The sequence below is a fragment of the Arvicanthis niloticus genome, chromosome 1, assembly GCF_011762505.2.
Source record: "Arvicanthis niloticus isolate mArvNil1 chromosome 1, mArvNil1.pat.X, whole genome shotgun sequence".
In the NCBI taxonomy this organism is placed as follows: Eukaryota; Metazoa; Chordata; class Mammalia; order Rodentia; family Muridae; genus Arvicanthis; species Arvicanthis niloticus.
The window spans coordinates 113,325,314-113,342,243 of NC_047658.1; the positions used below are offsets into that span (position 1 = coordinate 113,325,314).

At 49.9% G+C, this 16,930-nt stretch overlaps 1 protein-coding gene across 1 annotated transcript; it reads right to left on the reverse strand.

The window, feature by feature from the left end:
- Nucleotides 1-223: 223 nt before the first annotated feature.
- Actn3 (actinin alpha 3) lies at nucleotides 224-16,880 on the reverse strand. Its single transcript, XM_034486890.1, has 21 exons — nucleotides 15,867-16,880; nucleotides 10,831-10,945; nucleotides 10,454-10,573; nucleotides 10,044-10,130; nucleotides 9,869-9,956; nucleotides 9,342-9,420; nucleotides 9,183-9,264; nucleotides 7,610-7,695; nucleotides 7,193-7,285; nucleotides 6,307-6,537; nucleotides 6,035-6,182; nucleotides 4,210-4,360; nucleotides 3,558-3,666; nucleotides 3,329-3,469; nucleotides 2,885-3,067; nucleotides 2,346-2,480; nucleotides 2,073-2,252; nucleotides 1,326-1,472; nucleotides 1,173-1,238; nucleotides 581-739; nucleotides 224-499 (listed from the first exon to the last, which is right to left on the reverse strand). Exons 1-21 carry the CDS (start codon nucleotides 16,008-16,010, stop codon nucleotides 341-343), a joined length of 2,703 nt encoding a protein of 900 aa, XP_034342781.1. The 5' UTR covers nucleotides 16,011-16,880; the 3' UTR covers nucleotides 224-340.
- Between the last annotated feature and the right edge of the window lie 50 nt (nucleotides 16,881-16,930).

The following is a 16,930-nucleotide window of genomic DNA, read 5'->3' on the forward strand; positions in this document are numbered from 1 at the left end:
CCCCTTAAGAACCAAAAGCAGGGCAGGAGAGATGTCTCAGCGATTAAGAGCACTGACTGCTTTTCCAGAGGTCCTAAGTTCAATTCCCAGCAACATAGTGGTTCACAACCATCTGTAATGGGATCCGATGCCCTCTCCTGGTGTGTCTGAAGACAGCGACAGTGTACTCACATAAAATAAATAAATCTTAAAAAAGAAGAAAAAGAACCAAAAGCAGATGGGAGAGGTTCACAGCCTGATCTTTATTCAGAAACACAGTGCTGTGTGATTTGAAGCTCTTGCCCTGAGGGACAGTGGAATCCACCACAGGAAGTCCCTCTCTCCTCCTCCACTAAGAATGTCAGAGGTCACTCTCTCCATAGAGGGCACTAGAGAAGGCCACGTAGTCCAGGGCTCCAGATGGAGCCCCAGATCCTTTGTAGGGTGCCATCCGACGGATGCAGTACTCCGCCTGCTCGGCTGGGAGCTCTCTCCGCAGCTCTTCTGGGGTAATGTAGTTCTAGAAGAGAGGAGACGTTAAGGGCCCGTGGGTATTGAGTCACGTCCTAGCCTGCCAGCCCCTCCACCGAGTGAGATTCACCTTGTCTCCTGCCAGGATTTTGAAGGAGGCTACCACTTGTTCAGCTGTGTCTGTCTCAGCAGTCTCTCGGGTCATGAAGTCAATGAAGGCTTGGAAGGTCACGACCCCAGCTGCATTGGGGTCCACCATGGTCATGATTCGAGCAAATTCCACTTCTCCCTGCAGAGATAGAGGTCATACACTGTGTTCATACATGCTAAAGGCAAGAGGTCTTGCTCCTCATGTCTCCTGGGGATTTTTCATACTTGGCTTCTATCACCCCAGTGACAATGTACCCTCTTCTTCCCAAGACATCAGTCATTGGCGTTAGGGAGTCCTCCATGCTAGGCAGAAAGAAGTATGCCATTTGCCTATGGCAATTCCCCCTCTTGCTTCATGGTTCTGGTATTTTACAATTTAGCATTGTTTCTTAGAGGGGGAAAATGGTTCACGCTAAGACCCTGAGGTCACATAGGACTAGTTAATTTGCCTTTCAGTGTCTTAAGACAGCCTTCATGTGAGTGTGATGAGCAGAGAAGATAATTTGTGTGAAGAGGGGGCCAGGCAGAAGGAGGGGATCTGATGATACTTCTGAAGTGGTCATGGGACTCACCAGATCATAACCCATGGAGATGAGGCAAGCTCGGAAGTCATCGGGCTCCATCATCCCATTTCGCTTCTGTTGAGGGCAAATAGATGTCAGGCTTGGTGTCCAACTCCCACTAGCCCCCAAGTCTGTTAGCCCAAGGACTTAGCTCCGACTGACCCGGTCAAAGTGGTTGAAGGATGCCCGGAACTCGTTGAGCTGTTCCTGGCTCAGGCCCTTGGCATCTCGGGTCAGTACCTGGTTCTCTACCTCATTGATGGTGCGGGCAATGGAGGTCAGCAGCTGCTCCCAGCCCACACGAATGTGCTAGAGAGCAAGAGCCGGGGCAGTGAGTGAGCGGCCAGGTCTTGGTCCTTACTCCAGTTTTGTTGTTGTTTGTTTGGAGACAGGGTCTCTATGTAGCCATGGCTGTCATGGAACTCTCTGTGTGATCAGGCTGGCCTCACAGAGATCCACCTGCCTTTGCATCCCAAATGTTGGGATTAAAAGCATGCGCCACCACTGCCCAACTAAGCAGCCCTTTCTACCTTAAAGTTTGATTAAGTATTGATTGACCAGGATGGCCAATCCTGAGTTTAGAATGCTTTGTGACTTTGAATAGGTTTCTTTTCTCCCCTCTCCTTCTTTCCTTGCATCATAAAGCCCAAGATGACCTTGAACTTGCTACGTAGCAGAGAATGACCTTGAACTCCTGGTCCTCGAGCATCTCAAGTGTTGGCATAAGAGATTTGCATCACCACACCTAGCCTAGACAAGTCACTTTCCATTGCAGGACAGCCAAATTGCCATAGGGACATTGTAAAAGACTGTCAGGCTAAATTGGCATCCCTCCTGGGACAGACAGGCTCTATCTAGCTGTGATCAGGCCAGGCTTCCCTTCCCTTTCTCCCAAGGGTGAGACCCCACCTCCATGCTATAGACTGTATGCTTGTTGTCAAAGACTAGGCCCTCCTGCAGCAGCTGGTGGTCACCCTCCAGCCGGTCGATGTTGCTCTTGTAATTGATGATGTTCTGTTCCTGCTGTCGCAGACCTGCCATCTGTTCCTCCAGAGAGCCGGCCAGCCCAGCTGCCAGCCGCCCTACTTCCTGCAAGGGTACACAGGCAAGATAAACTCTCAACTCCCTGTGGGCCAGTCCTCATCCCAATCCCTGAGTTGGCCCAGCTCTCCCATCCCTTACCTCCACCTTTCCCTGGATCCAGGGTCCTATGGCATTGGCCTGGGCTGCAAACTGTCGCCGGAGCCTCTCATTCACCTGCTGTCGGGCCAGTTCCTCCTGCAGTGTCTGGTCACGGCTGGGTACCAGCTTTCTGACCTGGGAAGGAAAGTGGTTGTACCATAGCCAACTGTGGGGGCCAGGAGATGGTGCTGAGGCAAAATGGCCTTCAGGCCCTCAAACCTTATAAGCCAAAATGGGATATGTGGATAAACTCTGAGGCAAATGGCTTCATATTTATAGGCTCCAGATTCCTCATCTGTAAAATGGGACTAATGACATATAGGTGGGTTTGTGGATAGTATGCAAACAATATTCTATAGGTCTGTCACTCCTGATAGAGGAATGATGTTGGAGGCTTATCCAATGTCACGTGGAATCTGTGGTGGGCCCAGGTGGGTGGGGGTGGGGTTTATTTCCCATATCTTGGGATATCAAAGACCTCATTGATTCATATGTTCGAGAACAAGAGGGGACCACACAGGACTGCTGGGTACACTCACTGTGTCCCACTTATTGTTGATGTCCTGTGAGCTGAGGGTGATGTAGGGGTTGCTGGACTTTGGCAGCAATCCGTATGTTTGGCAGATCTTCTGGATCTCCCCTTGAATGCCCAGGATGGCGCCTCGCTCTCGATCAGCCTCCGGCAACGTTGCCTTGAACTGTTCATGTGCTGTTAGCAGGCTCTGGGGGAAGCAGGAAGAATCATCCAGTATACCCATTTATCGAGGGCAACAGAGGAGGCAGAACAATAGTTGGTTCAGGACGGGTCCAAAACCCTATGCCTCTTGCCTCTCAGCCAGCACTCCCTAACTGGGTTGTTTGGTTTATTCCGGCTTTCTATTTCTGTTATCCAGGAACCCAAAGGCTTGGCTGATGAGATGTGAGACCAGTTTTCCTCTCATCACATCCAGTGCCTCCCAAACTTTCCTTAACGCTTCACTCACCTGGGTCTCTTCCACAGAGTGCACTAGCCACACATCCTGCAGGTCCTCAATAGCCCCATCCAGCCAGTTGTTGAAGGGGGCTGCCCGCCGAGCAAACTCCAGCTGCAGCTGGTCAATGGTTTCCAGGAGCTTCTCCATCCTCTAGAGGCCAGAGGGACCATGGATCAGATCCGTTTCAAGCTTGCTGGCCTTATCAACTTGCCCTCAGTTCCCTGGCCCTCCTGCCCACCTCTAGTGCGTCCCTCCTCTTCTGGGTGAGTGTACCCAAGTTATCCCACTGGTCACAGATGGCTTGGCAGCGGCTATTCACCGAGGCTGCCTCATGGTAGTCCAGCTCACTGATGAGGCAAAAGGGAAATGAGTGTAGAGGCAGACCCCAGTGGAACCCAAAGCAAGGTGGGAGTGCAGGAGTGATGGGGTTAGGCAGCCAGAGCAATCGTGGGGCAGAGAAGCTGTTCTTCCAGGGCTCTCCGTGTGTTCCTTCAGGAAGACTGGCACCCTGGATCCTCAGCTCCAGTCCCAGGAGGTGTCCCGATGTGGTGCCTGGTGTTTCAGAAGCCGGGTCGTGGGAGAAGGGAAACTGGAGGTTGTGGATGGTGAGGTCAAGGCTGACTGAGGTGGTAGGCTAATAGTCTGAAGTGAAGGGGTTTCCAGGTTGTGGGGGACAGGTCTCCCCATAGAATGGGACAGATGAGTGCCAGAGGATAACTGTACAGGCAGCAGAGTGGGTAAAGGGCTGGGGATGCTGTTTCAAGAAGGGCGTAGGCGAGTAATGATGTGAGAGGAAACAGGATGCAACCCTTGTTTACCAAGGGTCTGACAGAGAAATACGGCGGAGCTCAATAAGGAAGGGGTGGGGCAGGGTCTCTGGCCACGCCTACTTGAGTTCCTGGGCGAGGGCAGCGATGTGTTCCACCCGGTCTTGGTGCGCAGCCAGGTCGCTCTCAAAGGCCTCGTGACGCCGCAAGAGTGCACGCACCTCCTGCAGCGAAGCTGACTCGTAGTCATGCTGATTTAACATTTCCTCTTTGCCTGCTCGGGAAGAAAACAGGGTCCTGACACCCAGAGGTCACTACAGTGTTAGGTTTCCCAGCATACCGAGATGCCAGCCTGATCTTTGGCTTTGCTTACCGATGATGTCAGTGTTCCCTGACCCAGCACCGGCTAGGATAACCTTTGCTATGAGGAATTTCTTGATATTAAGCACTCCCCGCCCCCTTGTTAGTTTTTGGTTTGTTGTTCTTGTTTATGTTTTTGGTTTGGTTGGCTGGTTGGTTTGAGACTGAGTCCTGGAGTACTGGAACTTGCTATATTTTAACCAGGCTGACCTCGAACTCAGAGCTCCGCCAGCCTCTGCCATCAGAACCCGGCCTTTGAACTCCATTCCTCTGTGAACCCTTCAATCTTTTGACCTGGCTTCATTTGCACACCACTGCTTCCTCAACACCTGGCACAGTGCCTGACAACTTGGTGGATGGCAGACCCTCCATGAATGAATAATAAGCGTTTGTGCGTGTGTGTGTGACATTGTTTTATAAGTAGTAATTACTATAATTTTACAGATAAAGATCACCATCATCACAACAGTGGTAGGAACACTTCATTAGAAGCCCCTGCATTTTGCAGGAGGTGACAGGTATAAATGTTCAGAGATTGCCCTAGGGTCGCCTAAGCTGTAAATTTCAGAAATTCTTTTTTTGTTTGTTTGGTTTTGAAACAGGGTCTTTCTACTGACTGTCCTGGAACTCACTATATAGACCAGGCTGGCCTCAAACTCAAAGATCTGCCTCCCTCTGTTTCCCCATGCTGGGGTTAAACAAGTGTGCTACCATAACTTCAGAAATTCTTATAAAAATGTCCAAACTACTGTTATTCACTCTGCCATAATCCATCATCAATGTTTGTTCATTTATTTTAACTGAACAGATTGGTTTTTAAGAGTTGTTCTTTTTAACATTTATTTTTATGTTTATGTGTGTTTTGTCTACACATATACATGTACAACATGTACATGTCTGGTGCACAAGAAGAGTGTTCTGGATGCCCTGAAACTGGAGTTACACATGACTGTGAGTGACCATCTGAGTGCTGGGAATTGAATTTAGGTCCCCTGCAAGAGCAGTCAATGCTCTTAACTACTGAGCCATTCCTCCAGCCCCAAGGGCTCATTCTTTTTTAGGACTGAAATCTCTGATGGATTCCTGAGTGGATAATGTTATGGATAGTGATATATGTGACTCATGCAGTATTCTGTATCAATATACTTGGAATATGACAGTGATGTTGAGATTAGGGACAGGCTTATCTTTGGACACCTGTTTCATATACAGAAGCTGTGACAAATGAGTCAAGAGTACCAAGGACCAGAGCCTGGGAGGATGGAGGTTAAGTTTATAGATAACAAAACTAGTCCTAAGAGGAGCCCGGATTGTATAGCAATTGATTGCATAGCAGCAAGTCAGGATGGAATAAAAAATCTGATCTCCAGACAGGTTTGGTAGCTCATGTCTTTAATCCCAGCACTTGGGAGGCAGAGGCAGGTCCACATAGGGAATTCCAAGCCAGTTGGCACTAACTATGTAGGGAGTCAGTTTCTAAAGTGGGGGTAGAAGGAGAAATTTTTGTCTACAGTTCCCGACAGAGCATTTGCCTTTGTCCTGTGCATTTTGTCCCAGGAAAGAGTCTAGCCCCATGAAATACACCTACCCCGGGTCCAAGCTTCATGCAGGGAAGCCTTCTGTTGGAACTTTTCTGCCAGGTGCTGAAGCCTCTGCAGACGCCTGATCTCTGAAAGCAGCCAGTCCTCATAGCCCTTCTCCACCTGCTCCAGTCCCCGCCATGCATTGGCTATGTCCTGTGTGGAAAACAAAGGTGGCCTCCATCACGGTTCACCCATTATGCAGATGGGAATCAAGAACCCAAGGTCACCCAGGACATATGGGCAAAGCTAGAGTACCCTCATGCCTAGCCTAGCTTACCGAAACCAGCTTGCCCTCTGAGGGCATGAAAGCAGGTCGATGGCTCAGGCGCAGCTTGGTCTGCAGCGTGTTGAAGTTGATCTCCAGCTGGCACTTCTCCTGCACACGGGGAGGCTTGTGCAGCCGTCTATAGTCTCGGAAGTCCTCCAGCTTACGCTGCATGGCACTCATGCTGGGCTCACCCACGCGGTTCTCTAGCCATGGGACAGTGCGGCGGATCCACTCCAACAGCTGCCAGGATCAGAGCAAGGCAGAGAGTTCTGAGCTAACCTTTACACTTCACCCACCCATCTCCACTCTACACACAGACTGTGGCCAGAGGGTCAGGCCTCAAATACATAGAAGGGACTTTCAAAACTACGAAGCACAGAACAGGGCGGTCTGTTCTTACTAGTTAGAGAAGCAATACGATGTGTGTGTGTGTGTGTGTGTGTGTGTGTGTGTGTGTGTGTGTGTGTGAGAGAGAGAGAGAGACAGAGACAGAGAGAGACACAGAGACACACACAGAGAGACAGAGAGAGAGAAAGATTGGGATTTTAATCTACAGTTTCCCATAGTCTAGACAAGCACTCTACCACTAAGCCACATCCCACTTCCAGGACAATCTCTGAGTCTAGGGGCCAACATATGTTGTCATGGAGACAAAGGCCACGTGGCTGCCTAAATACAAGGGAAGGAAGGGATCAGTGAATGAATGAGCTATGAGTGAATCAGCAATGACCAGGTGAGATTTGGTTGACAGAGGGCAGAAGACGGTAGAGAGGCAAGGCCAGACAAAAGCTGTAAGGAGGCTCTGCAGACTCATGCCAGAGGTTAGAGGAGTTGGTAGGGTCAGTGTGGACAGGTGAGGAGCACAGTGGGAAGGGCTCTCTGGCCCTAGCCTCACCTCACTGGCCAGTTTCTCATACTCTTCCATCAGCTTCTCATTTTCCTGGTTCACAGCTAAGACCTTGCAGATCCTGTTGGCGGCAGTCTCTGCCTGTAGTGGAGATAGCAGGAGGGCTCGGGACAAGCTACCCCAGAAACCCCAACCTTCCTCCCTCTGTAAAGCCCTTAAAAACCTGGTTCACGTACAAATTGAAAAGGACAGGTAAGCACATCTTTAAAGTAAGAGGACACTCTCAGGACAAAGGCTTCTGCCTCTGAGCTCCCTGGAAACCCATTGTCTAAAATAGAGACAGTGGCCCCTCCCTCCCACTCACATGCCTTGGCACCTCCAAATGTTAGGCTAACACCAAGGTTGGGCCATCGGCCCCTACCTAGGTAGCAATACCCTCAGTGGGGCAGCAGTGAGGCCCTTTACCTGCTCAGCCCCAGCAAACGCATGGTAGAAGCAGGAAACATAGGTCATGATGGCCTTTTCATCTGGTTTGGGGGTGTTCACAATATCTGGGGAAGGACAGCAAGGTGGTTTCATTTGTTTGTTTGTTTTGAGGCACTGGGAATCGAGCCAGGGCTTTTCTCATGACAGGTACGTGCTCTGCCACTTAGCTACATCCTCAACTCTTCTCTTATATTGTGTATGTTGACCAAAGCCAGAGTGGGGAATGAACTCAAGACTCTCCCCTCCATGCAGAGAATATCCTCAGAATGACAGAATGATGAGAAACCCTCTAAGATCACCCCAAATCCTGGTGTGAGACCATGCATGAGTGTACAGCCACAGAGGCCCTCATGAGGAATCAGTGTACACTGGCTGGTGCTCCCAGGCAGTCTGTAACTGAGTATCTCTGCCTTTTCTCTAAGTCTTATGATTTCGGTGGGATGGGGAGCTGAAAGCTGTAGGGGGAGGAGCTGATACTAAAATCTGGTTCCCTAATTGGCTCTTGATTTTGTCAATAAAGAAGGTGGGAGCCAATTGCTGGGTGAAGGGTAAAGGTAAGACTTCCAGGTCCCAGGAGGCAGAGGAGACCTGAGGAAAGAGAAAGGACTTTTTTGGCCAGGCTTTGGAACAAGGAGCACCCAACAAACATGTAAAATCTTGGGGTAGCTAGAACTGGCAGCCTTTGCCACCAGTGGACAGCTGATATAGGCTAGCTGATAAGTTAGGGCAGGAGACTCTGTGCTCAACGTTATCTGGCAAGTTCAAAGATAATAAAGCTGTCTGGGTGTTTTTCATTCTTCGAAGAAAAGTGGGGTAGAGACAGTAGCCGGGCCACAGATAGCGGCTTGGCTTTGCCAAGCCGGGAGCAGGGCTAGCAGAGCTAGCTGGGAAGACTGGGAGCAGGGCTAGCAGAGCTAGCTGGGAAGAATAGAAGGAGCTGGTAAGCAAGGACAGCAGCTCCCGGCTTTCCTGGGTTGAGAGATGGCTGTGATTGAGTTGGAGCAAAGGGAACCGGGAGAGGTCAGAGTGCGGGCTGCAACAGAAAGCAGTTCTCTGTGGTACACAGACATCCAGGGTACCACACAACAATTGTTCAGAAAATATTTGATGCTTAATTGACTGAACATTGCGTGGGCCCAGGATCCACAGGCAGAATGTGGCCCAGAGAAGCTTCCAGTGATGGGAACCAATATTATCCTGGATAATCAGGGAGCTTGGATCTGAGACAGAGCAGATCCATTCCATAGAGAAAAGCCAGGAGAGGGAGGGCAGGAGGTAGCTCATGGAGAAGAGGAATGATTGAAGGAACAGATTGTAGCACATGTCTAGAATTCCAGCACTTGTGTGTGGTGGAGGCAGTAAAGTCAGAAGTTCAAGGCCAGCCTGAGCTCCATGAGGCTCTGTCTCAAAAAACATAAGACCTTGAAAAGAAAGAAGGGGATCGAGCAGGAGGCAGGAGTAAATATCACAAGAGGAGGGGAGAGCAGGGCACCGTGTGGAGGTCGGACTGGGTCAAGTGAGTATTTAATGCTGCTCTTATTCATTGACCTACCTTCTGCATCCAGCATCTTGGGGATGTCCAGGTATTTTTCTGCCACCTCAAAGGCAGTGTTCAGGTTTCCTATTGGGTCATCCTAGATGAAGGGGAAAGGTGAAAGGTCAGCTGAAGGCAGAGTCTGCAGAGTTGGGTCTGTGCGTTAGAGAGGCCCACCTTGCGAAGCTTGGCATAATCAATGAGGTCTGGCCGGTGACGGTGGATGAGAGCACAGAGGGCCAGGCCATCCTTCCAGCTGGACAGAGAGAGAGGGTTGTCAGGCCCCAGCTCAGGCTGAGACCATGTCCCACCCTCAACCTAGAAGAATGCCTGTAGGATAGCCTTTTCTGTGAGAAGCAGTCAAGTGCAAATTCCTTTGCCCCTCATTGACAGCTACTCCCAGCTCCTCCTGATCCCTCCCATTCCTAGAGCCCAGACCAGACCAATTTCTAGATGTGTAGGGTCTCCACGTCTTTTGTGGTTGAAATACATTTCCAGGGATGTCACAACAGCTCCTTGCCCTGGAAGTGTTCTGCAACCCCCTTATTCTGTCTCATTCACTTCAATATCCTGAGTCCTCATTTCAGAGGCTGTTCCAACAACTGAACCAGAGCCCTTCCAAACGCTGAGGTTTGGGATGGGGCCGGTCTACACCCTCAGAGACCAAGGGTGCTCACTGTGCCCCTTGAGGCCATCAAACAGACCTGGTATGGAAGTTCTGTACGTTGACATTGCGGTATGGAGCTGTTTTCCGCTGACACCAGAGAAGCAAGCCTTCTTTGGCTGAGGTCTCTAGGTGGCAAAGGGGCAGAAGTATGAGCTGGGAAAGTGGGAAAGGGTCTGAGCTGGCCCTCTCCACATGGCTCCTCCTCTCCTTACCCTCCACAGAGATGTCCTGGATGGCAAAGCGTAGGATGATGGTCCAGATCATGCCCAGGGTCATCTTCAGGTTCCCATCAACAATCTCTGCCAGGGAGAAGGGGCAGGGCTGGACTCCAGACTCTGTGTCCAGGCCTCAGTTCACAATCCTCTGGCTCAGCCTTCTGGCCCTGTGTCCCTCCCAAGACCTGGTAGCTAGTAGGTAAATACCTAAGAAGCACTCAGGAGTCAGCTAGTGTTATTTTAGGATGATTTGTTGGGTACCTGTTAGGTACCAGGTTCTGGGCTAGCATTTTTGGTACATTTGTTTTTGACAGACAGGAATAATTATCTCTACTGGGTCTTATAGGTAGAAGAAACCTCTTGACGTCCCTGAGTCCTTGCCGAGACCCCTCTTGTCCCTTCCTCACCTTCAGCACCGATGGACACTAGCTTAACTCCTTTGCTGGCGATGAAGTCCAGGGCTTTATTGACATTGGCGATTTTATGGAAGCGCATCTTGCCTTTGTCTGGTCTGGGCAGCCTCTCTCCTGAGAATAAAGGGAGTGGGTAAGGGTCAAAGGTCATGAGAGGGAGCCTGGGATATATACCTCAGTAGTAGAGTATTTATCTAGCTTGACTACAGCTCTGAATTTGATTCTTAGCAATAAATTAATTAATTAAAATAAAAAAAATAAAACTGCTGTTCCCAGGCTCTTCCTTCTCCAATATACGTCCCTCCCAGCACTCCTCGGCCACCATTCCCAGGGGTCTCCAGATTTCCCTGACCACTGCTGTCTTCCCTCACCGGAAATGACCTCCAGGAGCAGCATGAGCTTCAGGCCATTGCGGAAGTCCTCTTCAATGTTCTCGATTTGCGTGCCTGCCTTACGCAGATGTGAGTTGCACCATGCAGTGAAGGTCTAGGGACAGAGGACAGTGATTGGATCATAGGACTGGATCTAGAGATGGGGATGCCTGGGACTGAGTCTGGTACACACAGACCTAGCTCTTCCATTAGGATAGGTCTTAGACTCCAAAGCCCTGAATGTAAATCCTAGTTCAACCTCTAGCTTCTGTGTATCCTTCTCCACTCCTTTACCATCTGGAGTTTTAGTTCTCCTGAGAGAAGAGAAGTGGCCCTGGGGCCTCTGTGGGTACCAGTTTGGATCTGGAACCTCCTTGTGTCAGCACTCAGCTTTATCTAATCTCAATCACTGGAGATGGGACTAGGAAACATTAACTTACTTCTAAGTGTGGAGTTCCCCGAGGTTCAGGCAGCCTAGAGTTAATGGTCTCTAAACTGAGAGATCCTCAGGGGAACCACTTCTATTTTTTTTTTTTTTTTTTCGAGACAGGGTTTCTCTGTATAGTTCTGGCTGTCCTGGAATTCACTCTGTAGACCAGGCTGGCCTGAACTCAGAAATCCGCCTGCCTCTGCCTCCCAAGTGCTGGGACTAAAGGCGTGCGCCACCACTGCCCAGAGGGGAACCACTTCTAAATGAGAAGCAGGAATCACCTGCCAGGGAGACTCTGGAGGGAAAAGCATTGCACCATGATCAACAGTCTATGGTTGTTTCAGAATGATTCATCAAACACCTAATTATCCCTCAGGGTCTCAAAGAAGTGACCTGTTGATGCCTGTCAGGTACTGCAATCCACATGATCCCATTCCCAACAACCAGCTTCAGCTTCCACCTGAGACAAGAGGATTCGGGTATGGCTGTGTCTGTTGAGAATGGGAGTGTTCTATAACTACACATACACTTACCAATCTACCAGGTTTTCAAACCCTAAGCATTACCGCTAGCTCTGCATCCTTGACTGAGTCCACAGCTGGACTCCAGTCCCAGCCGCCACCCCTCTCCATGATCTAAGGGCAGCCCCTGACCTCTCTGTCGTAAGCTTTCCATATTCGTCCAAGGACGAGGCAGGGAGTCAGACTCTATAATGTCTCTGGTCATTCTTCCTCTGACCTGGAAGGATCCTAGAATTTAGAACATTCCCCCCACCACAAAACAGATGTTCCTGAGAGGTGCCCTGGAAGCCAATTAGAATTCTCTCCTCAGCCAGATTTCCAGATGTGCTGGGAGCTGGAGTAGAAGAGGATGCTATAAATACTGGATAGCTGTCATTGCTAAGGGAACTTGGTGAGCTTCTGTCACAGGGGGGTGTATGAGTGGGTCCTTAGTCAATTGGGACCAATCACAAGAGATTGCATTTATATTTCCTCCAGTGGCTTCCACTGCTGGAGTCTGGATACTCTGGGTCTACAAATGGCAAGGAGGTAGGCAACTTGTGGGGGGACATGAGGATCTTTTGTTTTTTAAGACAGAGACTTATTCCAGGGCTTTGTAGATTTTTTTAACTTACAAGGTAGCCAGGGTGACAATGAACTGATCCTCCCATCTCCATCTCCTGAGTCCTGGGATTATACACCTGCCCCACCATACCTAGTTTATCTGATGCTGGGGATCCACACTAGGTCTTCACTCATGCTGAACGAAGTCAAAACTTTATTAGCAACTGAGCTACATCCTCAGTCCTAAATGTGAGTTTTAATAAGATGTAGCCCTGCCCCAAAGGAGTTCACAGGCAATCAGAGTCATGTTGGTCTCTGAGGTGTACTGACAGAGACATGTAGAGGAATCTAGGGTGGAGGGGGACTGTCTCAACTAGGTGGAACTTTCTTGGTATAGGCTCACATTGGATCAGAGCAGTGATAGAAGATCAGGAGCTTGTGCAGGCCCAGAAAGGGTAGACAAGGGCAAGCCAGGCAGGGGAAGACACAGGGGAAACATGTAGTGAAAACAGTTGTTCTGTTTATGGGGCTGCACTGTGGCACCGCTGGAATGAAGCTGGGGGTGTTGGGCTATCGGTGGTGAGAGACAGACCGGAGGGGTGGCAAGGGCCAGGTCATGCATAGTCCTGGGTGCTAAGCTGGAGAGTTTGAACTTGATCCTGAGAGCTACAGAAAGTTGGCAAAGCATCAGGCAAGAGGGAGGCATCAGAACTTAATTATTTCTGAGACAAGCCTCTCTATGCAGCCTTGGCTATCCTGGAACTCCTTACATGAAACAGGCCAACTGACAGAGATTTGCCTGCCTCTGTCTCCCAAATATAGTCTACGGTACATTTAAAGGCTCACTCTGGTTGCAGCGCAGGAACATGGTTGTCAGAACAGAAGGGAAAAATGAGTAGGTGGTATGGAGACAAAGGTAGAGAGAGATGGGAGTGAGAATAAGGAGGTGAGGGTTGGATTTGTTTCATTCTGATTCTGAACTTCTTATGGCCTATTTATGGGGCTTGAGCAGTGGTAAGATTGCTCAGTGGTAAGATTATTGGTTGTTCTTCTGAAGAACCCAGATTGGATTCCCAGCACCCATGTCAGGAGGCTTATAATTGCTTGTAACTCCAACTCCAGAGATCTGACACCCTTTTCTGGTCTCCATGGACTCCCATATGCATACACATAAATAAAAATAAATCTTTAATGGAAATTCTGACATGTAGCTGGGTTGATAGAGTGACTGCCTAATACACAAGAAGCCCCTGGCTTGACTCCTAGCTTAGAAAGTGGAGAAAGGGGGCTGGAGGGATGGCTCAAACGTTAAGAGCACTGACTGTTCTTCCAGAGGTCCTGAGTTCAATTCCCAGCAACCACATGGTGACTCACAACCATCTGTAATGGGATCTGATGTCCTCTTCTGGTGTATCTGAAGACAGCTACAGTGTGCTCATATAAATAAAATAAATAAATAATTCTTTTTTAAAAAAAGAAAGTGGAGAAAGAGCTGGAGAGACCTCTCCGTGATTAAGAGCACTTGTTGCTCTTGCAGAAGACCCGGGTTCAATTCCCAGCATCTGTTTGGTGGCTCATTATCACCCATAATTCCAGGTCCACGGAATCTGATACCCTATTCTGACCTCCTCAGGCATCAAACATGGATGTAATGCACACACATATATGCGGGCAAAATACACATAAAATAAGAGGAAGAAATCTCATTTTTTTAAAAAAGGGAAGGCTGGGGATCAGAAATTTAAGGTCATCCTTGGTTCCATGGCAAATTCAAGACCATCTTGGGCTACATGAGACTTTAAAAAGCCTAGAAATGTTTATGAACCATTTTTTTTTTAAAATACTAACAACCAAAGAGGACTCTGGTATCAGGAAGAACAGAGTGTACCAAAGCTGGAAACCATAGATACTGGAGTCACTGGTAAGTGGGGAAGAATGCAGGAGCAGGGATGGATGGGCAGAGCAGTACCTGCTGTCCCACAAGGATGTTACAGCTTCGAGATAAACAATGTGGAATGAGGAAGAAAAACCCACATGCCCATCTACTGGGCATGCTAACTGGTTTTCAGAGCATCTATCCTGTTCTGTTGATGGATTAATGGTGGACTTGGGTTGGTGGTGGACATTGTTGATGGACATGGATGACTAGAATTGGAATGAAAGGATGGTTCTGATATTTTAAATGACAAAGGCAAGAAAGAGACTGACATGTCATGGTAGGAACACATAGACTTTGAGCCGGGAGAGGGATGGCTGGCTGGGGGTGGTAGGGCAAGGGTTGTTGAGGAGCAAATGGCAGCTGGAGCCAAGGGCAGGGATGACATCACCCCGGGGATTGCAGGAACTCAGGGACCACAGCCATGCTTGGAGACAGGTGCAGGGGAGGGGTGGAGGGGGTTGGGTGGAGGTTGGATCATCCCAGGCCTCATTCCATTCAGTTCAGGCTTCTCACCCCTACAGTCAGCTCCTGTCATCTAACAGCGGAAATGATCTGGTTGTAAATTCTGGGGGTTCTCAGGTCCTGCAAAGTCCTCTACTTTCCCAAAAGCACGCACAGTTGGCAAAAGGTAAATCCAATGGCTTCATGGTGCCCACCCTAAACCTGGCCTGCAGATCCTTAAAAAATTCTCAGTTCGGATGGAATCATTTTCTCTTCAGGGAACCCAGGTGTCCTACTCCCTCTGCTGGGGAGCTAGGAGTGAAAATAAACCAGGGAAGGAGGGGCAGTGCCCTACAAGGCTGGGCCTGGGCAACAGCTGCCCACATGGCATTCTTGAGCTCCTACAAAGGCGCTGCCTCAGCACAAGTGTCTATGTGGGAGCCTGGGTTAAGTTACTGGTAAGGGGACCCGGGGCTCCCCTCCTCCTGACCTTCTGGCCTTTTCAGCAGACTCAGGACTTCTAGACAGGAGTATCTTGGGAAAGAGTGGGGTGGGGCAAGGAACAAAGACCCTCACAGTATGTAACAGGCTGCCTATCTCTGCCCTTTTCTGGGCCTCAGTTTCCTCAATTGTCAAGCCAGTAGAGGGACTGTGGACATCACCCTGAGCAGAAAACATAGTAGAGGATGGGAGAGAATATGAGATGGTTCTTCTCTCCTACACCCCCAGACCCACTGGTTGTGTGTCTGGCATGTTCTCCTCAGGATGGGGTCTAGGAATACTTAACTGGAGAATAAGGTCGGTGTGTAGAGAAACATAACTTCTTGAGAACCCCTCACCTCCCACCCAAGAACAAGTTAGGTCTCTTGGACCTTGTCCAAAATCCACTTTTCACCAGCACGAGAGGGGCAGTGGGCTTAAAGTTGTTGGGGAGTCACTGAGGGACTCCACGGTGTCCTTGCCATTCTAAATCCCTCGTGAGAACTCCCAGCCTTTCTCCTAAACTTTGAGGACAGCAGATAGCTGGTGGGAAGAGCCTGGTTTGGAGAGTTGCAGTCTAAATTACAGGCAGGCTCTGACCTTGAACTGCCCAGATGCCCGGGAAGAACTGCCTGGCCTCCCAGCCTCAGTTTTTGCCTTTGGAAAATGGGTGAGCACTCACTTTCCGCTGCTGTTTCTCCCAGGCCGGGTCCAATAGCAAGTCGCGGTCCCAGTCCTCCTCCTGTTCCATGTACTCGCCGCCCCCGCCGCCAGAGAAGGGCCCTTCCCCGGCCCCCAGACCCTCGGGCTGCATAACCATCATCATCTTGCTCAGGCTCTTGGCTCTGCTCTGCTTCACTGGGCGAGCTCCTGCAGGCTCAGGCCGGGTTAAGTAGGGCCCGGCTCAGCCCCCAGATCGGGTTCGTACTAAATATGGGGGACGTGGGTGGGGCCAGATAGGGGGCGAGGGAGGTTGGGTCTGGACCAGAGAAGAGATTGTGCTGGAGTCAAAGATTGCGGAATCGCGGGGGATGCTGGGGTGACTACTGGCCTAGATAGCGGGTTCGCATTTCAGCTCTGTGGTTAGCTTGCTGTGTGATCTTGGACCTCGTCTGTTTCCTCATCTATAAAGTGGAATCCAAGTGGTGGCTGCCCCTTGGACCTGAGTCTGTCTGTCTGTCTGTCTGTCTGTCTGTCTCTGTCTCTCTGTCTCTCTGTCTCTCTGTCTCTCTCTCTCTCTCTCTGTCTCTCTCTCTCTCTGTCTCTCTGTCTCTCTCTGTCTCTCTCTCTCTGTGTGTGTCTCTCTCTCTCTGACTCTCTCTCTCTCTCTCTCTCTCTCTCTCTCTCTCTCTTCGCTGCAATAACAGGTTTAATGATAATGAGTCTGTCTCTCTTAAGTATTGTGTGCGAGAAACAGACCCCTATTTCTATTTCACAGTCTGTAACACCAAGGCAACAAGTTGTTTGGGGAGTTTTCTAGGGTGATGGAGACACCCGAGCATGGGGAAGGGCTCGGGGCCACATGATAGGGCCAGCCAGGTCTATTAATACCGGGGCGGCTATAGAGGATTGTAGGGAGAAAGTGCTGAGCCGGGAAACCCCGACGCCCCGGGGGCTGCAACTCAATACTCTCGGAGTGACAACAAGCCACACTAGGGGGCGGTCCCTGCCTTGTGCAGGGCAACGGCTTCTCTTTGACACCTGGGCGGCAGCACCAATCAGACTTTCGAACATCTGGTCAGTCAT

Bases quoted from the DNA above. Each gene is read 5' to 3' on its own strand.
- Actn3 (XM_034486890.1), bottom strand. From the start codon at position 16,010: ATGATGATGGTTATGCAGCCCGAGGGTCTGGGGGCCGGGGAAGGGCCC. The intron at 6,183-6,306 runs GTAAGCTAGGCT...TTTTCCACACAG, and splicing joins CAGAGGGCAAGCTGGTTTCG to GACATAGCCAATGCATGGCG. The intron at 500-580 runs GTGAATCTCACT...CCTCTCTTCTAG, and splicing joins AAATCCTGGCAGGAGACAAG to AACTACATTACCCCAGAAGA.